The sequence below is a fragment of the Buteo buteo genome, chromosome 23 (assembly GCF_964188355.1).
Source record: "Buteo buteo chromosome 23, bButBut1.hap1.1, whole genome shotgun sequence".
NCBI lineage: Eukaryota > Metazoa > Chordata > Aves > Accipitriformes > Accipitridae > Buteo > Buteo buteo.
In genome coordinates this window covers 6,068,656-6,096,615 of record NC_134193.1, presented here as the reverse complement: position 1 = coordinate 6,096,615, position 27,960 = coordinate 6,068,656, and the positions used below count along the sequence as shown (strand labels likewise).

General features: G+C 54.1%; 1 protein-coding gene across 3 annotated transcripts; it reads left to right on the top strand.

Moving 5' to 3' along the window:
• Positions 1 to 643: 643 nt before the first annotated feature.
• Positions 644 to 27,836, top strand: AHCYL1 (adenosylhomocysteinase like 1). Of its 3 annotated transcripts, XM_075055802.1 has the most exons (19): positions 892 to 960; positions 13,556 to 13,736; positions 15,763 to 15,879; positions 16,622 to 16,733; positions 17,095 to 17,238; positions 18,042 to 18,142; positions 18,440 to 18,542; positions 18,801 to 18,895; positions 19,778 to 19,884; positions 19,967 to 20,083; positions 20,299 to 20,362; positions 21,821 to 21,909; positions 22,329 to 22,399; positions 22,874 to 22,968; positions 23,053 to 23,151; positions 23,729 to 23,797; positions 24,987 to 25,065; positions 25,548 to 25,668; positions 25,815 to 27,836. In XM_075055802.1, exons 4-19 carry the CDS (start codon positions 16,643 to 16,645, stop codon positions 25,819 to 25,821), a joined length of 1,452 nt encoding a protein of 483 aa, XP_074911903.1. In that variant the 5' UTR covers positions 892 to 960; positions 13,556 to 13,736; positions 15,763 to 15,879; positions 16,622 to 16,642; the 3' UTR covers positions 25,822 to 27,836. The 3 variants fall into 3 exon arrangements, with proteins under 3 accessions (XP_074911902.1, XP_074911903.1, XP_074911905.1); XM_075055804.1 differs by lacking the exon at positions 15,763 to 15,879; XM_075055801.1 differs by lacking the exons at positions 13,556 to 13,736; positions 15,763 to 15,879 and having other exon boundaries at positions 644 to 960.
• Positions 27,837 to 27,960: the final 124 nt, after the last annotated feature.

Below are 27,960 nucleotides of genomic sequence, written 5' to 3'. Positions count from 1 at the left end.
ACCCACCCTCCCTCTGCCTTCCTGGGCCCAGAGGTGAGAGAGGGGCAGGATCGGGCCCGGCGTGTCCCATTCCCCCCCGGCCGCTCCCCCCGTGCCCCCCTCCCACGGGCCGCCGACCCCCGCGGGGCTGCCTGGCCGCATCCTGCTCCTGCCGCCATCCCGCGTCATCTGTTTTTTCCCTGTGATTTCTCCATTTTCTTGAATTATTTTCCCCGATTTATTGTTTTCCCCCCGATTTATTTTTTTTCCCCGTGATTTACTTTAATCTTTTTTCCCCGATTTATTTTTATTTTTTTCCCCGATTTAATTTTTTCCCCTGAATAAATAGAAATATCTTCTCCTGAGAAACCTTGTTCTTTTGTTTTATCTTTTGTGATTAAATTTGGATTTGTTCCGCGATTAGTTTCCCCCGCCCCAGGCTCCGCCCCCGCCCCGACTCCGCCCCCGCCCCGACTCCGCCCCTCCGCCCTCGCTCCGCCCCCGCCCCGACTCCGCCCCCTCCGCGCCGTCCCCGCCTGCCGCCGCCAGGGGGCGCCGCGCCGCCGCGCCCGTTCCTCCCCGAGCCGCCGTGCGGCCTCACTTGCCCGGCGGGTGCGCGTCGACGTCACTACGCGCTGACGTCACAGCAGGCCCGCCCCTGGCGCCCAGCGCGGCGGCCGCAGTCCCCGCCGCAGCGCGCTGCGAACCGGCGGCACCGGAGCCTTCGCCGCGGGGCCGGCCGGGCCCTGTCGAGCCGAACCGGGCTAAGCCGAGCCGAACCGGAGCGCTCCCGCCTGCCCGCCGTGCTCCGCCCCGCCCGGTACCGCGGGCGGCCGCGGCCCGCCCCGCCGCCGCCTCCTCCTCCTCCTCAGGATGTCGGTGCCGGAGCCCGCCGGCGGCGAGGAGGTGAAGCAGGCCAAGGAGGTGGAGGACGCCGAGAAGTACTCTTTCATGGCCACCGTAACCAAGGCCCCCAAGAAGGTACCGGTACCGGCGGGGGCCGGTCGGTTCGGGGGGAGCAGCCCCCGGTTCGGGGACGGGGGTGGGGGGGGGGCTGGGCCGGCTCTGGGAAGAGCAGCCCCACGGCTGGGGGATGGGGGATGCTGGGAAAGCGGGAACTGGTCCAGTTTGGGGGGTGACTGGGAAGGGAGGGGCTGTCCCCATTTGGCGGAGGAGAGGGAAAGCGGTACCGGACTCGGAGGGGACTGGTACCGGCGAGGGGGGGCTGGCCCGGTCTGGGGGCGGCTGGTACCGAGCATCGGGGGTGGAGGTGCCCGACAGGGGATGCTGAGCCAGTTTGGGGTGGAATGGGGAGGGATTGGGTACTGGGGAGAGAGTGGTCTGTACTGGGATACAGCTGGGGATGAGGGGGTGCTGATGGGGGCCTGGTACCAGCAGGGCAGAGATGTGGCCCGATCAGGGGGCGCTGGGGTTAGGCCTGGTCCAGCTCTGGGAGGGAGGAAGCTGAGGAGCAGAGCGGGGGGCTTGGCTGTGGCATAGGGCTGCCTGGGGGACAGGGTGACCCCGGGCAACGGGACAGGCAGGTAAGGTTGGGGGAGCAGATCTGGGGACCCCGTGGGTCAGGACCGTGGTGGATGCTGCATGTGTGGAGGTGACGGTGCTCTGCAGTGGGGACGGAGGAGGGGGACCTGTTAAATAGGACGAGCTGGCAGCAGTGACCTGGAGATCCTGCTGTAGGTCACTGAAGGGTGGCAGAAGTAAATTTGGAGTCTCTTTTTGGGGCAGGGGCTCTGTTGGAGATGTGGGTGGAAGCACGGCTGAGCGTGGGGAAGAGGCTGCCAGAACAGCCCCCGGTGCTGAGCTCTCCCAAGTCACCTCTTTACCCTTTCATCCTTGAAGGCCTTCTTGCAGCAGCTCCTGAGATCCTCCGGTGCCTCTGTCCGCGGTGCGGGCCCTGCTTGCGTAACCCTCATGGGGTGTATGGATGGCACCATGGGTGGGCGAGCACTGGCCATGCTGCCGTGGCAGGGTGCAGGACCTCCACTAACTTGGGTAGCTGGCTTTTAGATGGGTGAGTGCATGAAGACCTGCGCTCTTGGCTTGGTGCAGACTTGCCAGGCTTGGTAACATGTTGCTGAAGTCGTGGTCCTGCCAGCGAGGCAGATTTGTGCTCCGAGCGCTGCACGGATCCGCGCAGCTGCAGCCGGAGGTCCCTGCTGTGCTGAACATCGTGTTCCCCCCGGGGCTGCAGCCGCCTGCCTCCGCACTGGAAGCAAAGGCAAAGCAGTCGCAGTGAATGCGAATGTCCTCCTTCTCTGGGGGAGCATCTCTCTTGCCTGCTCTGGCCAGTGGTGGGATTAGGAGAGCATCTGACCCTTGTGGAGGGGCTGCTGACAAGCAGCTGTGTTTGAGGCTTCTCTCTTTGCCCAGGCTCATGGCTGCTGCCAGGGAGCAGGGGTCTGGAGGCTCTCCCTGCACCCTGGCCCTGTTTATCTGGGCTGTGGACATAGCCTGGAGGAAGGAGCAGAGGAATGTGGAGCTGGGATCTGCGTCTTCCAGCGGTGGCTCAGCACAGCTCAAACTCGGGAATTGTTTTTACCTTTTCGTTACTGTCGCCTTTCTCAAAGCTGGGGAGCTAACAGTGTGAGGCTGCAGCCAGCTGATCTGAGAGAGGAGAGCAAACTACTCATCCCGAAGTATCCTATGAGGACAAAATAGGTGTTGTAAGAAGAAATGCGACGTAGGTGTAGGGGCGAATTGATCCAGTACCCTCAGAGGCAAAGTTTGCTTGTGTCTCAGGGGATACGGGATGTTGTATCACCTTGAATTTGCTGATGTACACACAGGCTTGTTGCACAGCATGAGGAGCCACAGTCAGACTTGGCGGCTGCTGCAGCCTTTCCTGACTGGGTGATGATACTAAAGGTGCCCAGAGCGACACACGGCATTTGAGGCCGATAACATCAGCAGCCAGTGAGATCTTGGGGAGCGTGCGATGTGATGCGGCTGAGGTCAAGGAACAAAATGCTTCGGGCCGCTGTTTTCCTTGCCTGGCTAGTTACTGCGAATAGTGCTCGGTAATAGCAGAGGCGTTGGCAGAAGGATAAAAGGACGAGGAAGGGAGAATTGCCCTCCTGAGATAAGATGTTGAGTGCCCCCAGCTCAGATGCCTTCGAAGCAGGATTGCAATTAAACCATTAAAACGCCTTTCTGTTTCAATGCAAGTTGAAGTGACTTTTGTGCTCACTGCCCCCAGAGCTCTCAGTGTGGTCAGAGGCCAGTGAAGAAGATGGTTGAGAGAGATGATTTACCAGCATTGAGGTTGGAGAAATCATGGCGAGCTGCTGAAGTGGCTCCCTCCCTGGGTTTTTAGGCTCCTTGAACTTTGCCAATGCAGTTTGCATAAGGTGTTTGGAGATGGGGAGGGTGGGAAAGTAGCCAAGCTTAGTGCAGGCTCTGTCTCCTCCGTGTGACCTGCCACTGAATAGCTTTTCAAAGAAGAGTCTTAACTTGCGCTGCCACTCAGGGAGAGCACCAGTGTGCAGCGGAAGAGCTGACGTGAGCCTGCCAGTGTCCCATGCCCAGCTTGGACCTGGGGGAGCATCTCGGATGTAGCTGGAGGCACGTCAGCCCCACCAGTGCTGAGGAGAAGTCGGCACCCTCCTTGCCGTTGGCAGGCTGCGTTGGGGGCACCCAGAGCAAGCCTGAGCTGCGCAGCCAGCCCCGGGGATCGCTGACGTCTTTGTTTCCTCTCGCCACTGACTTGTTTAAGGTGAAAAAGTGAAACAGCAGGAGGTAAGAGATTAAATGTGATCAACTCTGGGTTTAAGTAGGAGCCAACACAGTCAAGGTGAACAGAGCTGTAGCCTTTCTGCAGAAATGTGGTGGTTTTCCCCCAGAAGCTTGGGTTGCCTGGCTCTGCCAAAGCTCGTTTTTCACTGCAGCTTATGGGAAGTTGGACTGTCAGCAAAATAACACCAGGTTTGATCAGAGCTAGGCGGTTCTTTGGCGGGGAGTGGTTTAAAGGCAGAGGTGAATGATGCTGAGCTTTCTGCTTTCTCCAGTGTGTGCCTCGATGTTGCTGGGAAGGGTTGGAAGCACTGAGGCTTATGGCTTGCCCAGGTTAAGTGAATATGAGTGTGGGGATGATGGGAAAGCTCAAGGGTGCAGGTCGTGCTTTTCCAGATCCTTGTGTGCTATCACTGCTGCATCTGGGCATCTGCCCTTCTGCCTCCCTGGAGATCGTGGTTGCCCTTGACAGCCTTACTTTCTGAATCCATGTCAGCTGGTTGGTTGGTGGAGCCTTAAGTTCCCAGCTGAGCCGTGGGTGCCCTCGAGCGGGAAGGACGTGATGCTGTGCTTGCGGCAAAGCAGGGGGGCTTGGCAAGTGCTGTCCCTGTCTGTCACTTCACCTGATCCCCGTTGCATCCTTGTCTCAGGGATTGCTGTCCGGTGGGCTCCTTCACACCTGGTTGCCAGCAGACAGGCAGACCGACGCTCTGCAGACAGATCTGCTTACTCATGCAGCATGCCTGGAGTGTGAAATGGGCTAAAGCCTTGAATTTGCTTTCGGGGAGGTGAGCCACATGGCACCTTCATGTCCCAAGAAGCTGGCAAGCCCATGGCTGGTGGGTTTGGGTTGGTGCTGTGCCCCTGCGGATGCTGGCACCGGAGGAATCCCGCTGAGGCTGTGCGGCGGGGAATGCTAATGCACAGCGCTGCAGCTTTGCAGTGGTAGTGAGCCGGAGCTGCGTGCTGGCTGGCACGGGGGTGGCAGGAGGTGGGAGCAGGGGAAGGCTGGGGAGAGGGGGACAGAGCCCATGGGGAGCTGCCATCCCCTGGGGGGGGCTGGGTGCCTCCTCCAGAGCATTATCTCTGCTGCTGCTTTTTGCAGTTGCCTGCAGAGCTGCTCTCCTGCTGCCTGAGCAGTGTCTGACCTTGCTGCAGCCTGCTGCTTGTCGGCCCCGCACACAGCCCCTTCCCAGAGCTGGGTTTTCTGCCCCATTTTTCTCAGTCCTGAGTCATCTCAGGTCTCTGCAGCTTTGCCAGGCTGGGTGCTAATAAACCATCTTCCCCTTCGGTCTGTCAGGGGGATGAGAATGTCCTTGTTTGTACTGACAGCTCCTGGAGTTGCTCATTTTTCCTCTTTCTTTAATTTCAACCCTTAGACTGGCTGCTCATAAATCCTCCTCTGCCTTTGTATGCCTGTCCAGGGCAGTGGCCACCCTCCTTTCCTGGTTGTTTAGTCAGATGCTGTACACTCGACTGTCTTGCTTCCTTGCCCAAATCCTCTGTTCTTTTGCTTTCTCGCTCTCCTCTCGCTGCAGTTTTTCTCATAATGCATTTTCTCATAATGAGATACCTGGGCTGGGTTGAACAGCTCTTATTCTGTGTGGACCACCTGGGATGGGTCTGGCCTTCTTTGGGGTGCGGGAAAACCCTAATAAGTGAACACATTGCTGTGGTTAGATGGTCACAGGCTGAGCTGGTCATACCCTGACCCATGGTGAGAGCAAACCATGAGGGTGTTTTGAACGGGGATGATTTACTGGGGGCTGGGAGCAGACAGGTCACGGGTGGTGCTATATTAAATGACAGAATTGTAATTATTTCTGTTATAAGTTGCTCTTGGGTCCTTCTCATCACTTTGGCTTTTTGGAGGGTCTCATTGCTGTCCAGAGGGGAGGCTTCTCCTTGTGACCCAGAACTACTGCAAGGCCAGAAGATGCTTACTTAAGTTATTGAGCTGGAGAGCAAGAAGAAAGGAGATTTTTCAGGGTCTGATGGACACAAGCCATCTTCAGAACGATGTGCTGGGGTGTGTGGCTTTTGCTTCTCCTTTCTCCTCCTGCAGTCCTGTGAGGTAGGTTGGGTTTCCACTCTCTTATCTGGCCTTTGGAGGTGGGAGAGGAGTTGGATATTCATTCTCTGCAGTCTTCAGAAGCATCTCTTGTCATCTTCTGATGGTGTGGGGGCCACCCATCTGAGCAGTGCTGGTTCTCCTGCAAGCCCTGCTGTGCTTGGTGGGAGCCTCCTTCCCACGTGAGCAGCCAGGTCTGGAGCGTGGGAAGTCTGCTGGCAGCAGAAACGCTGTGTTTTCTTTAGGCCTTTCCCAAAATGTGAGAGTATCATCTGCTAGGGACCAGCCTACCACAATACTTTCTTTGGGACCTGAACAATTTTCACCATGCTTTCCAGCCCATGCAAATGTTGGAGCCTGTTCCTGTGCTCCCTGCTAGAGATTGAGGCTGGGATTTTTTGCTCTGGGAACCAGCTCTTCAAGGCTAGGTTGGAGTTGATCCTTTTTGGATAACCAACTGGCTTGATGCAGGGCTTTGCAGGTGAGCATCCTGTCCATGTTGTTTCTCTGAGGAGCTGGCGAGTGCCTTGTCCCAGGTGTTTCGGCAGGGGAAGGTGTGGGACTTGCCTGCTCAGAGCAGCACTCAGCTGAAGAGATTTGCTCGTGCCTGGCTGTGTCTTTTATCACCAGGAGTTTCCTGCAGGTGACGTTCGCGTTTGCAGAGGGCTTGTTGCGTTTCCTGCTGAGCCCTTTGATCAGGCCTGCTTATCTGGGGACTCTGACTCACCTTCACTCAGCAGATGGTGGTGACGTTTGAGGTGACTGTCCCAGGGTCTGCCGCTGGCCCCGTGGAGCCACGGGTGCAAAGGACCTTGTGCTAATACTTCTGCAGAGTGTGACACTGCTCTTTCTCAATGAGACCATTGGTTGGATCAATGCAAGGCTGGGGGCTGCTGTACGAGGGTTGGGAAGCCCCACCACGGAGAGCATCTTGTTACCATCTCAGCAGGGTGTGTTGGGAGCCCTTTATCAAACCCTGGGGACCTGGCCACCCACAGCAGCACCTGAACTTGGTCTGCACTGTACCCCTCTAACCTTGGGGTAAGCATCATCTCGGCACGCTTCCCCAGTGTGGTTAACCCTCAGCGAGGCACGACATGGGGAGTGGGTGCTCTGGGGCATCTCAATGGTCCAAAGAGAAAGCTGCCACTTTGGGTGTTTTTTGAGCAACTGGTCTTGCCCTGTGGGCTCCCTGCCTCTGAGAAAGCAGGATGCGGAAGCTGGGGCTATTCATGCCTTTAGGAGGCTGCCCCAGTTGCCCTGTCGCATTGGGCTGCTTGAACTGTGAATTTTAATTACACTTCGGGATCAATACGGTGGCCTTGGTAACGAGCTTATTGCTGCTGCAGAATTTGTTTACTTCAGGTTTGTGACAGCCAAAGAACTTAGGTGGCCGAGGACATGATGTTCTAGCTTGTCAAACAGGCTGCATTGTAATTCGGGTGAGGCTCCCGCGGTCCTCGGAGGTGGGTACAGCTTCCCCTTGGCTGCCTCCTGCAGACCCAGAGTTCACTGGCAGGACTCGTTCGTGCCTGGCAGAGGAGGAGACGCCTTAATTCAGGAGCTGTGATTTGGGTGGGGGTTGTGGGAGCCTGATTTATCTACAAGGTGTGGGTGTAGGGAATAGCTCCTTCCAGCCTTCTGTGGGGAGAGAGAAGGTAGGCAGCCTGGAAAGGAGGTTCCTTGGGGCTTTGCCTTGCCAAAATTCACGTTTTTGTTTCCTCCTTCCAGATGGCCTGGGGTGAGGTTCAACCTGTGTCTGCTGTTTTCTGTCTCTCCTCCTTTCGCCTCCCTGCAGGGAGCCCTGAATATCGCACATTCTTGCACTGTGGGGAGAGGCTTGCATCCAACCTGGGCATGTTTTGGAGTGAGAACATCTGGCCGATCCCTGTTGACCTTGGAGCCATCAGCCTCTTGCAGGCGGCGCTGCCTGGGTCTCCCTGTGTTAACCAACCCCTTCTTCAAATATTCTCTGACCTCGCCATTCCCACAAGGATGTCGCTTCTTATCCCTCCTGCCCCATTTGAAAGAAAGGGGCTTAAATGAATCAACCCTTTTTGAAGGAAGGGGTCCGCTTTGCTCCGACATGAGGAGTTGGTGTCCGGGAGGGTGACGTTTGTCCATCCTGATAATGATTCCTCCAACTCCTTAGCAGTGAACAGCCTAAGCTGAAGCCTGGGGTTTCTCTCTTGCCTTGCCTCTAACCAGACACATCAAAGTCAAAGTCTCATCCAGGGCTGAAAATAGAGTATGTTGGTAAATGAAATAGGCAGCGCTAGGTGATGCAGTTGTGGAAATACTGCTGTGAGGGGCTTGTGGGGGATCAGCCAGGGCTGGAAACATGGGGAGGATGTATTTCCTATTTTCCGATTACACAGCTGTATTTCCTGACTCTGAGATGTACTGCACACAGGCTGCTCCTGTTTCGATGCTGATCCTGGGGGGTATTTTCCCCTAGAGCTGTGGCATAGGGATGGAAGGTCTTCTAAGTGTAGCTGAGAGTAGCTGGAGCCTTGCCTGGGTGGTGTTTGCTGTATTGGTCTCTTGAAAGACCAGAAGAAATATTGAAATGCTGTGATTCTGCAAGCCAGTTCTGGGAGAGAGAAGGAGGCAGGTAGGGCACCTGGGGTACCAGGTAGACTGATTCCTCCCCCAAAACACAGGGGCTGCTTTAGTATTACGAAGGAGAGGTTTGGGGATTTCAGTTTGGTGTTTTTGTGGCTCACCCTTGCTTCAGACCCATGTGGTGGAGCTGAACAAGCTCTCTGACAGTACTTCCAAGTGTTCCCTTGGTCTTCTACAGCTGTGGTTGTAGAGGAGTTTTCTAATTAATTTAAAAATTGATACTAACTAAAGATGATTCCCTATCAGCTATGACACACAAACACATTTCCATGGGCTTCCATCTCTGAAGCGGCCAGCTGGCCCGTTAGAGGCCGTTAGTCCTCAGTTTGCCCCACAAGGCACTGCAAATGACTTAACCCACAGTCCTGTCCATGCAATGCTCCCAGCAAGGTAACTCCAATTAATACCAATTATCCTATTGCCCAAACACTTGGTGTGCCACAGGCGCACAGCTGGGTGGGCACCACAGATGAATCCCTAAGCAAGAAGTCTGGGATGTCTTTAAACCCATCATGGCCACCTCTACACCCATTAAAGACTTCTCCCAGTCTGTGCTTTCCCTATTTCCAAGCCTTATCTCTCCTCTGCATACCTGAGTATCTCCAGGCTGTCTGACAGGGGGGATGTGTGTCAGCTAATTAGTTGACCCAGCAAGCTGAGCCGATTGCGTTTTGCGCGAAGCGATGTTTGCCTGTCTGGGTAGCTGTGCTGGGTTCGTAGGGTTAACCTGTGAAATGCGGTGGGAATTCACTGCCCTTAAGGATCCCAGGTATCGAACTTCTGCTCTTCCTGCTGTAAAGGAGATATCCCTCTGCGTGAAAGCTGGGAGCAAGCCTTTGCCTCGATTCCTGCAGTCCAAGGACTGATGCCTTATCTGCTGGTGGGGAGCTTTCCCTCTACTCTTGCTGGAGGCAGTGCACCTTTGACCTCAAGGTGTTTATAAGGCAGTAAGTTATTCCCTGTTACTATTTAACAGCTGGGCACTCAAAATCACATTTATTTTATTTAATCCTGCCTTCTATTTATTTTTCCTTTAGCTAGCATTCACAGTGATTCCCATGATGACTGAAATCTTGTGGTGGTTTCTGGCCTATTGGAATTTTCAAATGGGCCCATTTCTTTCCTGGTGTTTCTCCTCCTCTGCTGAGCTTTGGGATTCATGTGAAAGTTCTTAATTCTCTTCTTGTACTTACAGAAAGTTGTTGGTGTTTTTTTGTTTTTTTTTTTTTTTTTTCCTCCGCCTTCCTCTCCCCCCCCCCCCCAAGTGCTTTACCCAACCAGCCCTTCTCTGCCAGTGAGGGATGGAGGCTGGTATCAGGGCTTGGCAGTTTACTTTGCCAGGACCTCAGCGCCTTTTATTTCCTTGTTGGGAACGGTGTAAAGGTTTCCAGGCAGAGATCTGGCTGTGGTTCCTGCTCAGGGAGTCGGTGGGGAGAGTGCCAGGCAGGTATCTGCTTCTCCGGGGAGAAAATCCTGCCCTGTGAACCCTCTGAGGAGCTAGAGGTACAGATCCAGGCAGCACTGAATTCAGCACTGATCGTGCTTTAATCCACAAAGCAGAGCAGCACCCTCAGGCAGCTCTTCCAGCTGCATTGTCTGAATGAAGCACTTTGAGGTTTCTTCTAAAGGTTTGGGTTGGGGGAACCATCAGGAGAAAGTCCTCCTGTTGCAAGGCCACAGGATCAGAAGCAGGTCCTGTTTTTCCATATAACTTCTCTAGCTGGGACTGTGCCACTTCTGGCTCTCCCCAGGGCCCTTGGTGCTCTGCCAGTGAGTGTGGAGGATCAGAGGATGCCTGCTGAGCGCCTGGCTGCCGACCCTCTCCTCCAGCACCCCTGCAGCATGGTGGGGCTGAAGCCATGGGCATTGCTAATGCAACCCCTGCCCTGCCTACACCCGGCCTCGTGCTCTGGCTGGGGTATCTTCTGTTGCTGAGCTGATTTGAATTGGAAATCTGGTTGTCGCGTGAGCTTGGCCACAGCCTCGTGTGAATTCGTGCAACCTCTTGTCATATACGTGTGTGCTGGCTTGCTTGGCCAGAGCTTGGAGGTGGTAAAATCGGGTGGTTTATGAGTCACGTAGCCAAATCCACCTCAAAACCCTCCCCTTGCTAGTGATTTGGGCGTGAGGATGGTGAGTGGTCAGGGTGGGAGCCTTACTGATCCCGATGCCCCCATCTCTCTGCTCTGAGTACTTGATTTTTCCTTCCCTCAATCCTTTGGGGATGCTGTGGTCCAGACATACCCCTCCAGGGCTGGGTAACCTCACAGGAGAGGCACTTTAAAAATATCCACGTCTGCCTTGCTGATTTCCAACCCAAAAATACACGTGTCCTGTCAGGTTGTGGAGCAGGAGCTGTGTCCCCCTGTGTGCCAGAGGGCTGGGGGCTGCGGCGGGTTCCCTGCCCTGTGTCTAGACGCTGTCCTGTGGGAACAGGGGCTTGGCTCTCCCAGCCTGGAAGCAGGGCAGAAGGGGTCTGAGGACAGCGGCAGCCAAGTCCTCTAAACAAACCAAGCGCCCTGGCACAGCCACGCTCGTCGCTTCCCCCGGCCACGGCGGGACTGCTGCCAGCCGTGGGGCCAGCACAGGGGAGAGACCCTGGGAACCTGTGGCGAGCGGGCTTGGGGTGGCTTCAGCCCCTTGTCCCAAGGGGGCAAATGTGGCAGGAGGCTGTGGGTGGCTTTGAGGAGGGCTCTTTTCTGCTGGTTGGGAAGCATGGGGTCCCCTCCGGGACCTGGGTGGCTGCAGGAGCAGAGCCCAGAAGAGTGCTGTCCCCTCTCCAGGAAGGTGGCACAAGTAAACCTGCTGCTCGTCTCTTCTTTTTGACCTAGAACAGAAGAAAAGCCTCATGCTGGTTATTTTATTTATTTGGTTTTTTTCTTCCACTGATGTGTGGCTGAAGAGACCTCAGCCCCTGGGTGCCTCTTCCCTCCCTCACTGCTGCGTTGACTAAACGTGACGACTCGCTTCTGCAAATAAGTGGATTAAAACAACTTGTCCTTTAGAAACACCCGAACTCATCAGTGTGGCAGGACCCAGCTCGTCGTGAGAAACCAGTTGCAGCTACACGGGAAGACACGGTCCTTCTGCAGATAACGAATCCTCGGTGTTTGAAGCCTGGGTGTGTGAAGGTGCCCTTCTCCAGGTCTGCAAAACTCGGCCCTGGTACAAGCTGCTGATCATGTCTTGTGTGCAAGTGGGGCTGGTGAGGAGGATGAGTGCTGATTTGAGCTGTAAAGCATTTCTAGTCTGGCTGAATTTCCAGGAATGACAAAGAAATGATGAACTTAAAAGACAGGGCATGTAAGGGCTGCCTTAGCAGCGTGGGCAACCGACAGTGCCCTCCCAGCTTCTGCCAGAGAGTTTTTGTTTGGGAGAGGAGATTAAATAAGGGGAACCGGCTGCCCTGAATAGTCCTGATCTCTGCTGCTGGCTTTCTGCAAAGCAAAGGTCCCAAGATCCTGGATCCTTCCAGGCTTTTCTCTTGGGAGGGCAGAAGTGGGTTACAGAGACTTTTTCCTTTCCAGGCGGTTGTGTTGCTGTGAGAACGTGCTCTGCTCTGATTTTGCTGTTTCTCCCTGGGTGACTGCACTGTGTTGTCACGTCCACGGACATGGTGGAGGAAACTTAGGTTGGAGGGTTTTAGGTGGTTCAGTCTTCTTGTACCCCCACCGGTTACTCCAGGACAAAAGTGGCTGTAAAGGGCACTCTTTTTACACCACTGTGGTGTGCCATTGCTCACGTCCCTAATGAAAAATAATAATAAAAAGAGGGTTGCTAAGGCAAACCTGGTGGTGGTAAGATGGGAGCCTGGAGCCGCTCCCCGGCACATGTCCTTTCCCTCATGGAGCCTGTGCCACAGTGAACCGGGTCAGCGTGTGGCCCCGGGGATGGCTGTGAGTTGGTGGATGCTTTCCAAAACCACCACCACCTCCTCCTTCCACAACCTGCTCTGCTGCTGTCCCCTGAGGCTGCACAGGATGCAATCAGGGATGTGTAGCATGGAGAAGGAGCTTGAGCATCCTCTCTGGAGCTGTTCTGGGGATAGAAGGAGTTTTAAAATTAAAAGTGGAGTTGTCTTGTGTGAGAGGGACATGCCTGGCTCATCTGTGCCTGAGGTAAATCCAGCTGGATTTACAAAGTCCTCTGAAGCTCAGAGGTGGGGTGGGAACTTCTACTCAGTAAGCTCAAAAAGCTGCTCTCTAGCCTGACTGCTGGGGGAGAGCACAGGATAAACCATCAAGAATGGCACACCCAGCAGTCACGAGCTGCTGGTTCATTTAGATGGTAGCAGTCTAGATCCGGAATCTGTTTGCCTTTCCTATGTTGTAATAATTAAATAAACGAGGCTGGCTGTGCTGGGTGCGTGTGTGCTGCTGGGTTTGGGACTCTCCAGCCAATGTGCCCACGTATGGGCAAGTACCTTATAATGTAGGGAGAGGCTCATTGAAGCTCATTGTTTAGCTTCACAGTGGTTTTGGGAAGCACCGGGCAGTGCAGCCAAACAAGGTGGCTGGTGTTTGCCTTGAGAGGGCCCGGGGGTCCCTGGCACCCCATTTGACCCTTTTTGAGATGTGGTGCTGTATCAGCAAGGACAATGTTCCCACACCTCCTGCCCAGCCAGACCCAGTGCCTGGAGGGGTGGTTTGAGCTGAAAATGAGCAGCCGTTGTTAGGAATAGTCGGATCTGCGTGGGAATGGGTACGGTCACGCCAGGTTTCACAAGGGGAGAAAATGTACTTCTGGCTTGGCAGGTGTGACCGGGAACAGGCAGTGTTCAGCGTTGCTTTGCAAAAACTTGGCAGGAGATGTCAGATCCTGGTGTTTTCCTACAGGACCTCTCCCAAAACCCCCCTGCGGTACCAAGCAAGGAGCTGCTCATTTGGCACAGGGCTCCATCAGGACCCCGACCCCATCCCCTCCTGTAAGTGGGTAGTGATGCTGGAAAACACCCTGGCTCTGTTTCTGTGCAGAGAAATTGGTGCTGTGTTGTTTTGCCTCCTTGGTCATGAATTGCTGGGACGAAAAAATATTTTCCTTGCTCTTAAACCCTTGTGCTCCACCCGGTCGGAAAAGCTGCTTCCAGCAGGATGAAATTTGGGATGTGATTTGTCATCGTGCTCTCCGCAGCCGGACGGTCCCGATCCCGGTCCCCTTTCGCTGCAGCCAGCCCAGCTTCGGTCAGACACAGCCGACTCAATCTGCAGCCCCCAACCGGGGATGCCGTTCATTCAAATTCCCATGACAAGCTGAGGGATTACAAGATTTTCTCCGTCGCCTTAATGCAGCTGGAGAGCCTGGCACATGGAAGGTAATGCGGCCGATGGTCACGCACATCGCCAGTCAGCTTGGTCGCTTTGCCTGACCACGGCACCTGCTGTCCTCCCTCATCTTCCTCTCGGCTGGTTGCCGGACGCTGCGTTAATTTGCCAAGCTTGGAGGGGGTTTGATGTGCGAACAGTTCATTCTGTTTGGAAGCTGTTTGCAATGTTTGATGATAATTTTAGACAGGGCAGATTTTGCTAAGCTGTGGAGTTCAGATGAGCTCTGGTAAAGCCACGACGGGGATTACTGTGGTTAATTCAGCACTTGGTTTCTTTAGCAGTGCCTTTTTTTCCCCTTGGATTCAAACCCTGCATTTCTAGAACTGCTGTTTCTCCTAAAAAGTGGGACTGTGCCTTAGAGCTGGCTCAACACCCACGGCTAGGTCCCCCCAAAGGGGATGATGGTGTCCAGTAGATCTCTGTTGTCTTGGTGGTGTGGGGATGGTGTGGAGCTGGGGAGTGCAGCAACCCTCCATCCCCACCCTCTCCTTCCCATCGCATCCCAAATGAGCTTTGCTCCATGAGCCCGTCCAGGCAGCATGTTTCACTGCAGGGAAGTGCCTGGGACTCCCATATCCTGGATGCTGTAAGCCAGGACAGACACCCACCTGTGCCCTCGGCTGGAGCAGCAAAGCCTGGGTTATCTCTTTTTTTCCCTCCTGGGTTCACCTCTTCCCTGGAAACCTTTCCCTGAGATAAAGGAAAATTCCTCAGCTAACACTTTAAGGTGTTTTAATGCCAGCAGCTGTTTTTTGGGGCATGTTTACACCCTTTGGTTTGATGAGTTGCCAGAGGAAGGGGTGGAAATATTGCTGTTCTGAAATTGCTAACCTTCCCCCCACCCTCCCCCCAGAAATGCCCATGAGCAATACACCAGCACAGAGGTGGCACAAGCCTTTCTCAGGCTGTCTGGGGAAGATTGATCCCAGTACCAGACCTTGAACAAATTCCAGCAATATCACTCCTTGGTTGGGAAACTGCCATGCCTGCCAGCTCTGGCCCTGCGCCCCGAGGACACTGCTGCTACCTGCCTGGCGTTGCTTGCTAGAAGTGCTTCTGCACCTCTTATCTCTCAGTACCAGTTCTCCCAGCAGTGCTGTAGGTTATGATGCCTTGCAGTTCCTCCCTCTGCACCAAATGACCTAAAACGGTTGCAAAACCAAACCTGCAAACTCCATTTTAGCGTTCCCATTCCTTCCACTAATGCAAATTCATGCAGTTTGCATCAGAATCACAGGGTGTCTGCTGGGAAGTCTGGTCTGGGAAGCAGATACCAGGCTGTAACATATCCAGTACAGAGGAGCTGGCTAAAAACCTTTTAGCAGCAGCACCCACAAAAATGCCTGGGATGCCTGCCTGGGTGTGATGGACTTGATCTGGTGCTAGTCTGTTCCCGGAGGGGATGCTGGAGTCACCTCCATCGCCCCACATGTCCTCTCTTGGACTGAGCAGTGGGTTTCGTGTCCCTGTTTCCCTGCCTGAGCAGAATACCAGTGCTGCTTTCGGCCCATCAGCTGGGTTTCTCCAGGAACCGTGGCTCAATTTTGCAGCCCAAACAGCCATACTAGTGCTGCAGACAGCCCAGACCCAGACTATGCAGATCCCTCCTTTCTGGGATGGATCATCTCAACTACATAGTTTCATTCTTCTCCCCTTGAAGGCTGTTTCCTGCATCAAAGCTTTCAGGGAGCTTGTGGGATGGTTGTGGCATGGAAAATCCCTCCTTGAGGCCACTGTGGCCTGTCTCTTTCCATCATCTTGATTTCTTCAGGACTCTTCGAGGTCTCCTGGGTCTGTGGGGATGCTTTGTTAATCCCACTCCCTGTGATGACGTCTCATCCCTGTTAAGTGGCAAAATTAAATCCTGCAGTGACGCGATCAGAGGGAAGAGGCCATGCTGGGGCTCTTTGTCAGGGTCTCTTGCGTGGCAGCATGCTGGGGAGGGGGGCATCAGGCTGGATTTGCTGGCACTTTTCCTAATTCCCTTTCATCTCAGTCATCTTTCTCTTGCAGAAGCAGCAGTAAGGCTTTTTGCTGGCTGGTCACACGGGATGAGTGCAGCAGCTGAGCAGTTTGGGGCTATTTTTTCCCTCCTTTCGGCCCAACGCAGTTGAATTTGATGAGCTGGTGGTAGGTGCTGGAGCCTTAAGTTGCCTCTGGCTGAGAGAGGAAGGAGGGGTGGCTGTTTTAGGGCTTCTCTTACAATGGAAACATCTGTAATGCAGAGGAGACTGAAAGCCAATGCAATGTCAACTACTTTTTGTTGAAATGTTCTCTCTTGCTGAGTTTTTTCCCCCTGCTTTTAGTGTCGATTTTGGAAGGATGTGCCATGTTTTTAACCTGCAGGACGCTCTGCTCCTGGGGAAGAGCCTGGAAGCACCAGGGATCTGACTTTCTGCTGGGACCACCCCAGCTTTCTTGCTGCTACACTTTCAGGCAGAAATCAGTTGGGACCAACTGGGGTTGGAGCGGGGGCTCTGCCTGCACAGGGCTTGTCTGGAGGGCTGCATGTTATTTGTGTTGTATAAGCAGTCTGAGTTTCTTGGAGGAGCCTCAGGGAGCCAGAGATGGGCTAAAGGGGATGTTTCAAGCCTCGCTGAGTGCTTTTTTTTTTTTTTTTCATCTTCAAGTGTTAGGTGTAAAATCTGCTTTAACCTTCTGGTGACAGAGATGATCAGGCAGAGGAGGGGGTTCAATTTTTGGCACATGTAGCCACAGATCTGTTCCCTTGATGCATTTGGTGATGCTCATTTCTGCGACTACAGCAGTCGAGGTAGACTGAAGGGAACCATGGGCCCATATAGCCTGGAAAGGTGATGTGCCGTTAGGAACACCTGCTGATTTAGCACTTCTCTTCCTTTGCACTTCTCAGCAAATCCAATTTGCAGATGACATGCAGGAGTTCACCAAGTTCCCAACAAAGACAGGCCGTCGGTCCCTGTCCCGATCCATCTCACAGTCTTCCACCGACAGCTACAGCTCCGGTAAGTGCCAGGCTCCTTGTCCATGTGTGATCCTCTCCCAAATCCGGCACTGGTGCCACTGAACGTGCTGCTTATACAGCATCTCAGGATGTTCCACGCTGCTGTGTTGTACTCTGGTGAGGAGGGGATAATTGTGGGGGTTCCTGAAGCTCAGGCATTCATTACCAATTGATAATCTAGTTAGTTATGGGTTGTTTTAGGGAGCAAGAGTGCAAAATTTGTTCTGGACATTGACTTTCCTTATGAGACTTGTAGTTTGAGCCACGAACGTGTGTGTATGTGAAAGCTGGGAAGTGAAACAGAGCAGAAACCTAAAGGGTAGGAGGTCCTGGGGTAACGCACATTCTTCTCCTGACTTTAGCTGCCTCCTACACGGACAGCTCTGATGACGAGGTGTCCCCCCGTGAGAAACAACAAACCAACTCCAAAGGCAGCAGCAATTTCTGTGTGAAGAACATCAAGCAGGCAGAGTTTGGGCGCCGGGAGATTGAGATTGCTGAACAAGGTAAAAGTGGACCGTGGGGTTCATGGGGCTTGTGGCCAGGTGTTGTGCTCTCTGGAGACCAGGAGACGAGCCCAGGCAATTCCTGCAACTCTTGTTACAGCCTTGAATATCCTGTTTTACCCCCCTAAATCAGCAGATTATGTGGGGAAGAGCTGGATGCGATGGCAAACATTAATGATGCGTGGCATCCGTTTTCTAAGAGCAGCAGCGTTCTTGCAGGGTTTAATGTTCCGGTGGCTTTGGATGAGAAACCTCATCGGGCAAGGATCTTGCAACGCCTTGGGAGACATGAAAACTGACAGTCCCAACCCCTTCCCCTGGGTGATTGGGTAACTTTGCTTTTGGGCTCCTTTTAGACACGTGCTGCCAAACCCATAGAAGGGGAAGATAATCTAGGCACATTTAGAGCAGCTCTTCTGAGATGTGGCAGCACTGTTTTCATCTTCTTTAGGTCCTTCTCCTTGATGCTATTCAGCAGCAGGGCTGGTGACTGTCCTTAGTTGGGACACATGAGATGCTTTCCTTGGGCACTGCCTGTCCGAGACCTGTCTTGTTACGTGGTTGGAAGGACACTGGGTCCTGAGTGGCTTTGTCAAGTGACAAATGACACTGGTGTTTTGATCCCGTTTTGGACAGACCTGCCAGGCTAGGGATGAGGAATTTTCTCCCTGGCTGTGTAACAACTATAGCAAAAACTGTGGGGCTGGATGTAGCCTGTGAGACCCCAGAAAGGAGGGCAGGTCTGGCAGAGAGGGGCCTCTCTGGGCTAAGCCATCATTAAAACCCCTCTTTTACTTTTGCAGACATGTCTGCTCTGATTTCACTCAGGAAACGAGCTCAAGGGGAGAAGCCTTTGGCTGGAGCTAAAATCGTGGGCTGTACCCACATTACAGCACAGACTGCGGTGAGTGGCTGCTTATTTGGGGTGTGTGGGGTGGGACAGACCAGCTTTTCCCCAGGGAAGAAAGTCCCTTAAGCTTCCCAGCCTTGGGGAATTGGAGGAGGCACCTTCACTTTTCTGGAAACATTTTGGAAAGGTTCTACTGCCTGTATTTCCCCAGTGCAATGTTTGCTGGAGCCAATCTCTGATCAGTTCCTCGCTGCCCATTGCACAGGGATGTGCCTGGGGCCCTGCACCGCGCTGGCGTGCTTGTGCCCATCACCATTCCCCAGGCCTGCTGCTCAACCCACTGTCTTGCAGGTGCTGATTGAGACACTGTGCGCGCTGGGAGCGCAGTGCCGCTGGTCTGCCTGTAACATCTATTCCACCCAGAATGAAGTGGCAGCTGCCTTGGCAGAAGCTGGTGAGTAGAGCTGAGGCTAGGGACGCAGAGCCCTTCCAGCCCCTCCTGGCTCTGCAGCCTTGTCCCAGACAGCTGGTTTGAGGGACGGTTTGGACCAAATATCTTTTAGGGAGGGATAAACAGGTTTGATCCTGTTGTGGGCTGCGGTTTGATCTCTGCATGGCCCCTTGCCCCTCCTGTTCATGGCTTTCCTGAGTTGGCCAGGCAGCAGAGCTCTGCCAAATTCAGCAGATGCCAAGGATGCTTTTCTTCTTCTAGGTGTTGCCGTGTTTGCCTGGAAGGGGGAGTCGGAGGATGACTTCTGGTGGTGCATTGACCGCTGTGTTAATGTAGATGGCTGGCAGGCCAACATGGTAATGAGCCTTCTTCCAGCCCTTCCTCTTCTTCCGTGGAGTGGTCACTGGGTGCTCCTCACCCTTACCTTCCTGGGGCTGTTCCTGGGAGCCTTCTGGGGCTGCCTGGGCACCTACTGGCTTTGCAAAGGCCTCTGAGCCCCTGTTAAAGTGGAGGTCCTGGAGAATGGTAGCTGGAGCTGGGCTGGGGGCAACCGTGGGGGGGTTGCAGGAGCTGCAGGGATGATGTGCTGAGTTGGTACAGCCCAATGGCATGGGAGTATCTCCTGCCAGAGCTGCCAACAAGCTGAGAAACCATGGGACCTCTTTCCCATGAGGGTCAGCCCTATGGGAGCTTCCCCAACTGCTCCTCTAGACACACATCCCATCCACGGTCTCCCAAAGAGAGTGGGGGGGTGTCTCTGCAGGGGATCTTTCCCTTGCTGAAAACAGATGATGCCTCTCACTGCCTTGCTGCATGGTCTGTGATCACTAATGATGCGATAGCATGTGTCAGTGGGGCCATGACAGCTCCTGCAGCCTTTCCTCTTGACTGTTTGCTTTCAGGGCATGAACGTTGTGGCATCCTTCTGATCTCAGCCTGTTTTGTTAGTGCTGCCTGTGGTCACATTTCCAGGCTGCAGAGCAATAGCAGGGGCAGAAAACCCTGTTAGGATCAATTAGCTCCATGCAGGGGGTAAGAAATCCTGTGTTTTGGAGGAGACCTCGAGTTGTTGGCTACTAGGGCAACCCAGGAGTCCTCTCCCCCAGGCCTCTGCCCAAACAGCCCCCCATCAGTGCCTGAAGATGCTCTCCATCTCTTTTTCCCTATCCTGTTGCCAGCGAGTGCTTTTCCCAGTGGAAGGCCTGACTGCTTCATGCTCTTCCTTGCCTGTTCTCTAGATCTTGGATGACGGTGGGGACCTCACCCATTGGGTTTACAAGAAATACCCCAACGTATTCAAGAAGATCCGAGGGATTGTGGAGGAGAGCGTGACCGGTGTGCACAGGTAGGCAGTTAGGGAAGGGTGATCTGGAGATCTCTTACTGGGTAGCTGCTCTCTGCTCTGACCTGCCTCTGCCCTCTTCCAGGCTGTACCAGCTCTCCAAGGCCGGGAAGCTGTGTGTCCCAGCCATGAATGTGAATGACTCTGTCACGAAACAGAAATTTGATAACCTATATTGCTGCCGGGAATCCATCCTAGACGGGTGAGTCCAACCCTTCTCCCCATTCGCACTGTCAATATCACACCAGCAGATTTGGCTCCAGCTCCTCTTAAGCAGAGATTGGGCTCTTTGCTGCTTTGCCCTTGCTGTGTGCTTGCAGGACCTGGTTTTGGGGGCTCTTGCAGCAGAGCGCTGCCCTGTGCCGTCAGCGGTGTGCGCTTGACTAATCCCAACACAGGTCTTTCTCTGTCCCCCAGCCTGAAGAGGACCACGGATGTGATGTTTGGAGGGAAGCAAGTGGTGGTTTGTGGTTATGGGGAGGTGAGTTTCATGAGCGGCAGTCGGTGGAGCTGTGAGTCAGCCTCTCCCCGAGCCATCCTTCCCCTGAGCTCAGCATCCTGCTTCTTTCCTGTGCAAAGACCACTTGCCCTTGATATAGGAGTAGATCAAACCTGGTGAGCGATTACCAGGGAAATCTTGCTAGAACCTGCTAGGAGGCTGGAGACCAAGCATCAGATTTCCCAGTTTGCCTGCAGATTACCTGGGCTGCAAATATGACAGTTGCTGGGAACACTGGCCTGAATTATAACTACCCATGGGTGCTCCCATCTGCTGTCCCTGGACTGAATTCAGCATCCAGCCCAGCTGTCACTGAGCCTGTGACAGAGGAGGTGGAGGGCAGGCTGCATCTCACTGGTGGATAATGTTCTGGCATAGGGGAATCGTATCAGGAACTTGTAAATGATTCTGCCCTGGAAGAGCACGGAGCCGGGAGCTGACACCTTCCCTCCATCTGTGCGCTGTCTGCGTGGGTGTTTATCTTCCCGTGCTGCGAAGGGCCTGGCAGTAGCTGCAAATGCTCTTCCCGGCAGGAACACGCTTACTAATTTATTTAGACACCAGTGGAGCCCAGCTCTGCTTGACCAAGAGGCTGTGCTGGCTCTCGCCCAGGCACTCCAGGGTGGCGTCTGATTCTCCAGCCAGGAGCTGTGCTGGGAGTTGTAGCTTCCAGGGCCCGTCCTGGGTTTTCCTGGACTTCTTCAAAACAAGGGAGTCCTTCCACCCTCACTGATTTCCCCTTTGGATGTGGGTTGAAGTCCCAGTTTGCCCTGCCTGGCTGTTTTCAGTAGACCTGAGGTCAGAGCTCGGTGATAAGTGAGGGTGTCTCTGGAGATGTTTCTTGCCCGGCAGCATGTTGCTGGTCAGAAGATGGGGCTGAGCATGGATACGTGCAGATAAGCCAAGTGTTAGTGTGGCTAAGTGGCATAGAGAAACAGTTTAATTTTGTAGTGAGGAGAGGAGTAGAGTTAGAGATGCTGTTGCAGGAGCTCTGCTCTCCCTCATGCTGATGCGAGGAGCGTGGGATAGAGGATCTGTCCCCTGAGCAGTGCAGGACAGCTCTGAATGCTGAAGAAGCCCTTTGGCTTAAAGGCAAGTGGGGGAAGTGCATGCTCGTCCAGACTGGCTTTAATCTCCTCTTGGAGGATTGCTCAGAAGCGCTCCTGTGATGCTGGGGCTGCGCAGGCTGTAAGCGTGTTGGTTTTGGAAAGCTCCTGTCAGCTGGTGGCCATGCTGGAGGGCTTGGTGGCCTTGGAGGGGGAGCTGGGCTTGCAGCAGAATTGCCACTTGCCAGATGCATCTTGAGTTGCTCCTGGCATCAGGCAGATAGCTGGGATGAGCATCTCCCAGTCTGGAACATGCTTGGGCTGTTTTAGGGAAGGGATTGTAGCACTCAGCATGTCCTGTGTTCAGCTCCACGCTGACGCTTTGCCTCGGCAGGTTGGCAAGGGATGCTGTGCTGCTCTGAAAGCCCTGGGAGCGATTGTCTACGTCACGGAGATTGACCCCATCTGCGCTCTCCAAGCTTGGTAAGATGTTACATGCTGCTTGTGAGCATCTCTTCGTCTGCTTTCTGGCCCCCTTTAAACCCTGACAGAGGCTGAAAAAGAGCCAGGAGGATCTGTGGCTCGTCTTGGAGAATATACATCTTGTTGGGGTGTGATGGGGAAGGGCTGGGCAGCTTTCAGGGCTGGTTTAGTGGTGGGGTACCAGGCAGTAGGCACCTGCCCCAACTGGCTTGGGAAGGCTGCTCAAGGGTTCATGCAGGGCTGGCTGAATGCTCCACACGTCCCCCAGCTCCTCCAACATTTGTGAAGGATAGCCCTGCTGCTGTGTGAGCAGTTCAGAGCTGCTGCAGCAATACAGTGCTGAGATCCCTCCTGGCCTGGGGCAGAGAGAGAACAGGCTTCTCCTCCTCATCGTGGTCCCTCTCCCCCTTTTTTGCCAGCATGGATGGATTTCGGGTGGTGAAGCTGAGCGAAGTAATCCGTCAGGTGGATGTCGTCATCACCTGCACAGGTAGGGATGGAGAAGGTCGTGGGTGAGCATTGGAGCAGGCTGAGAAGGAGCAGTCATTCCCAAGCGGGTATCTCAGGGGCTCTTGGGGAGCTGGGGATGGAGGACACTTCCCTGCCATGTGCTGCTAATTTTGCAAGAGCAATAGCTGTGCTCTGGCCAGAGCTTTCCCTCCTACCCCCCCCAGTCTGCTATTTGACTACAGTCCTCCCTCAGCCCCTGGGAGAAGAGACATCACAGCCATGTGTCCCACAGGTAGTTTGGGGTCTCTTGAAGCCTGGTTAATTCATGGGACCACAGATCAGCACTCATCCCGTGTGTTTCTCTGTTGTCACAGCCAGGAGGGCTCTTGTCCTGGTGGAAGTTCATCTGGTGTTGCCCTAAGCTGAGCTTCTTTGACTCAAGTGCAGGGAAGGAGAAATCAGAGAGTTTATATTTCCACTGCCTTGGGTTCATCTGTCCCCTCTCTGCCTGCAGGAAACAAGAACGTTGTGACCAGAGAACACCTGGATCGGATGAAGAATAGCTGCATCGTGTGCAACATGGGCCACTCCAACACAGAGATCGATGTGGTGAGTCTGCCTGCAACCTCGACGGCTGTGTCCACCCTGCCGTCCTCCCCTGATGACTCCAGCCTCTTCCTCCTGCTCTTGCAGACCAGCCTCCGGACCCCAGAGCTGACCTGGGAGCGAGTCCGCTCCCAAGTGGACCACGTCATCTGGCCAGATGGGAAGCGGGTGGTGCTGCTGGCTGAGGTGCGCCGAGAGCTGTGCCATGATGTTGCTTTGGGCCTCTATCAGGAAATCACTGCATGCCAGAGTTTGTAGCAGAGATTTAACCAGGAGGAAAGGTGCTAGGAGGAGGTTCAGAGCTCAAGAAAGGGTTTCTTGATTTTTTTTTCTTCCTTTTTTTTCCTTGAGGCAGAGGAGGTATCATGTACCACATGCAGCCACAGAGGTGCCATCTGGCTCCGTTCTTTCACGCCGGGAGTCATCCCTATCAGCCAAACGCTGTCTGCTTCTGGCTTTGGCAGAGTTTCCCATGCAGCAAACCAGCTGGGTGTCTCCTCTTCCCACTTGAGCTCTCCTGGCAGTAGGAGGGACTGGCTCTTTCTAGGGACCACAGAATCTCCCTGCCTTAAAGCCAAGGGTTAGGATGGAAACCGAGGCAGAGTTTGAATGCTCTGGTCACATAGGTAGCCCTTGAATCACTGTGCTGTGGTTGGCCCCTGCCCCTGGGAGGGGGTAGAGGTGAATTGTATCTCAAGACTCAATTCGCTTTGGCTTTGGGGGCAAGTTCAGCTCTCTGCAAGCTGCTCCTGCTGTCTCCTAGGGCCGTCTTCTCAACCTGAGCTGCTCTACGGTTCCTACCTTTGTTCTCTCCATCACGGCCACCACTCAGGTCTGTACGCTGCAGGGCCGGGGCGCGAGGGGTGGAGGATGATCTGGGGCCTTAGATGAGCCTCGGGGTGGGGATGGTTTGGAAGAAGCTGTTGAATGGGTCCTTGGGATGGACCGGTGCCAGAGATACCATAGCTGCCACCTCTTGTCTGGGATGCAGTTAATGATGGTCTGAATTTACTACTTTGGTTACAGCTAGGAGAGAGCTTTTAAATGAGCCAGGCTTCATGGCAGAGCTCCTGCTGTGCTTTAAGCCACTGGAGAGCTCCCCTAGCACAGGTTTAAGCCTACCTCAAAGCAAGGCTTTGTTTTGTCTTTGGACTCTGATTTCTACAGCACAAAACACTCCCCTGGGCTGAGTTTTGGGGATCTGGAGGTCAGTGGTTAAAATGCTCCCCAGCATCAGTACTGGCTCAGCTGGGCAGACACGGCTTGTGTCTTGTACTGTTTGTCGTGACTGCCTTTCCAAAGAAAACGATGATTAAATTTGGCTCTGCTCTGAGATCTGCAGTCAGTGCTGGCTGTGTGAACAGCCAAGGCCGACGCAGCCCTCAGGTCAGCGAGCAATGGAAGAAACCGGCTGGGCTGGAAACATGGAGGGGACTGATGGCTGGGGACTGCGGTGGTGGGGGAGGACAGCCACGCTAACAGTGGGGAATTTCCTTATCCTCACACCTGTGAGTCCAAATGGACAGGGACCAGGGCTGTGTTTTAGACCTGGCTCTCAGCTGCTTGAACCGGCACTTGGGGGAGATGCAGTTTTATTTCTGCTGAAGGGGTGCCCGTGGTCTTTCGAGCGATGCCGCCAGCTTAAAACGAGCAATCCCTTCATTTCTGCATGACGCAGCAGCCGTTTTAAGAGAATTAGAGTTGGTTTAAGAGAATTACAGTTGCTCCCCTCTGCTCTGTCACTTGTGTTCTGGTTTTCCCAGGGGCGTTAAGCCCAGATGCTGCAAACAAGCTGGGTGGCATCTCATCTCCGATCTCTCTGGTCCTGACCCAGAGAGCGGAGGTACCCTTAGGTGGAAGCCTTTCCTTCAAGGCATTTTGGAAATGGTTGCCTCCTCCCTCAGTGCTCCCAAACCCTAATCTCTGCTGCCAAGAGCTTTGTGCCATTGTGGGGGTTCAGCCCTGCCCAGCTTGGTGGCTGTCCCTGACTGTCCCCGGGCTGTCCCCTGTGATCTCTGCAGGCTCTAGCTCTGATTGAGCTTTACAACGCTCCCGAGGGCCGTTACAAACAGGACGTGTACCTGCTGCCGAAGAAGATGGGTGAGTGAAGGGAACCCAGACTGACTTACCCCCCAGGCTGCTGTGGGCCAGCAGTTTTGGTTGTAAGGAGAAACTCAAACCTGGGCTGGATAAAACTTCCAGAGAGAGAATGAGTTCAGGGAAGCCATCAGAGGCAGCAACCTTAAAATACGTGCAGGTTGTTTGATTTATTTTCCTTAATGTTCTGCAGTGTGGCAGGTGTCCCTTATCCTGCAGCCTTCCTGTACCGAGGTTTTTCATGCAACCCTTGTGCCTTTTGGTGCACATCCAGCCCTGCTCAGCACCCGGGCTTGGGCTCAGCTCTGCTGTAGGCTTACGTGATGGTGAATCCATGGTGCTAGATGGCAAGGACTACCTAGCCAGACCCAGGGTCGTGTCCTGGCCCTTTTCGTGCCATATGATGAGTCCATACACCGCATCTCCCCGGCAGTGTAGTGGGGGACGTGCACCCCCGATCCCCTCTTTCCTCTCCCCCTTCCCAGACGAGTATGTCGCCAGCTTGCATCTGCCTTCATTTGATGCCCACCTGACAGAACTGACGGATGATCAGGCAAAATACCTGGGACTCAACAAAAACGGGCCTTTCAAACCCAATTACTACAGGTCAGTGCTGGCCAGGGCAGGGAGCTGCTGTCTCCCCACCCAAAGGGTGCTGCTGGGTGCATCTCCTTGCACTGGGACAGCATGAGCTCCCAGGAGCTGTGTCCCCAAGCACCCGTGGCCTCACTGTCCCCTCCCTTCTCTTTCAGATACTGACGGACCATACCCATGAAGGACCAGACCACACAAGGCAACATTAGAGAGATTATTTTTAAAGATAATTTTTATTTTCGTTTACCTTTTTCTTTTTTTTTAAAACCAACAAAGGAACCTGTTTTTACATTTATCAGTGTGATTTTAAGGTCACTTTTTTTTTTCCTCAGTTTCACCCTTTTACGTGATCACATCTCTGTCTGATCTTGGCAGACAACCTGGGATTCGCTTCTTGCTTTCATGTGGCTGAAGCCACTGGTGGCTCCCAGCCCTGGCTCCCAGAGAGGGTTTCCCTTTCCTGATGTGCCAAGGGCAGTTCATTCCTGCAGCGATGGTTTTTGGTTTTTTTTTTTTTTTTCTTTTCCTCACCTTTCCAGCCCGCGTTAGTCTCGGCCGGGATCCCTGCAGATACGGAGATGCTGTTCTACCTTATCTGATGTTTCTTTCTTTGTGTGGATTATCTGCAACTTCTAAATTGCCTTAAAGAGCCCAGTTTTAGCTGCTAGATCAATGCTCCTAGCGCTGCTTGGGAGCAGAGTGGCGCCTGCTGGCCACCTCGCGAATAGGTGACTGTCCCCAAGCCTGGCCAAGGTCCCTGCACCGAGGTGGCCCAGGTTTGGTGGCCGGCCGGGTCTGGGGGAGTTCACTGTTTCAGGGTGCTAATCTGAATTTGGACGGGGGTCGCTTACCCAGCATTATCCTCATCTCTCCTAGGTTTTTTAGCCAAACTGCACCTTAATTGAGTTAAAAACATTTTTGTTTGTTTGTTTGTTTTTTCCTCTGTTCCTTTTTGATCCTTAAAGAGATGTTTTAAAGCGGGGGAAGCGTTGGGAATGCAGCTGCCTGCTGAGTCCAGGCACTCGCTGCATCTGAGTGGCCCCATCTCCCACTGAGAAGCGCGGGGTGGTTTTATGGTGTCTGGTTGGTTGGGGTTTTTTTTTGTTTTGTTTTTCTTTTTTTGGGGGTGTTTCACTTTTTGTTTTGAGACGGATGCAGAGATGAGCCTTCCCCCTACCCCAGCCTGGGACCTCTGCACCACAGACCCCTGCGCAAAGCCCTCGGCTCCCCCATTGCTGCCCCGGCCCTTGAGCTGGGGCTTTCTCAGCTCTTCCCTGCCCTCTCGCAGTGCGTTTCAGCCGCTCTCATCGCCTCGTTTGTCCCCTTCCCCATCCTCGCTGGTGACCTGTTTCTCTTTTCCATCTCTTGCAGCTTGTCCCAAGACGGGGGAAGCTCCTTGCAACCCAGTGAGGTTTCTCTTGGCTTTTTTATCCTCCCCAAATTGCCTCTTTCTTCCCCCAGCCAAGGCCAGAGCATGGAGGGAAGGAGGACCCCCACTGCCCGCATCTCCCGGTACATGGATAATGGAGATGCTGGGGTACCCGTGACCGGGGCTGCTCTTTCACCTCTGGCCACCCTGTCCTGCGGACTGGGCATGACTGGGTGCTGCCTGGGTCCCTCCCCGGGGCTTTGCAGGGTTGGGGGTGCCGCTGCTTCCCGGGGGGGTGCAAAGCTCCTTTGTGAGGATGGGAGGAAGATGGGAGGGATGCTCGTGGCTTTGATCACCCTCCTCTTTTCCCCTCTGCCTCCTTGTCCTTTGACTATTCCTCTTTCTCACCCTGCTGGTCTTCTCCTGAACTGTCACTGGGTCGCTCGCTCTCCCCACAGATTTTTGGGGATCACCTGCCTTGCAGGGTCCCCTCCACCTTCACGGGGATGGGACTCACGCCTGGCTCAGTGAGCTGGGATGGGTGTCTGCAGGGAGGGAGCGAGAGCCTCCACCCCTTCCCTGTGAGGGGACCCAGGCAGGGACCCCTGTGCTTGGGGGTCATGGTGTCCCCCCCGCTGCCTTTCCCATCCTCGTTAGGGTCAAACCTCGGCGTAAGGGCTCCATCTCTGTATAAGCCATGGGGGGGGGGGGGAGCCCGGGGATGGCGGTGGCAGCGTCGGGCTGGGAGGGAGAGGTTTATTTTGTATATGAATGATTTTTAATGAATGCAATATTAATCCTTGCAGATGAGCAATAAATCATTAAAGTCTAATTAAACTATTAGGAAAAATGAAGCGCTTTCGCTTGTGGGCAGTTTATTTGGAAGAGCGAGCGACTGCACTCCGTTGGGGACCCTGAGTTCTGTCTGAGGCTGG

What these genes read in the sequence shown, in the direction of transcription:
- AHCYL1 (XM_075055801.1), top strand. Translation starts at nt 853, where the DNA reads ATGTCGGTGCCGGAGCCCGCCGGCGGCGAGGAGGTGAAGCAGGCCAAG. An exon ending in ATCTGCGCTCTCCAAGCTTG is followed by an intron (nt 21,910 to 22,328) that starts GTAAGATGTTAC and finishes CTTTTTTGCCAG; the next exon opens with CATGGATGGATTTCGGGTGG. An exon ending in CCAACACAGAGATCGATGTG is followed by an intron (nt 22,969 to 23,052) that starts GTGAGTCTGCCT and finishes CTGCTCTTGCAG; the next exon opens with ACCAGCCTCCGGACCCCAGA.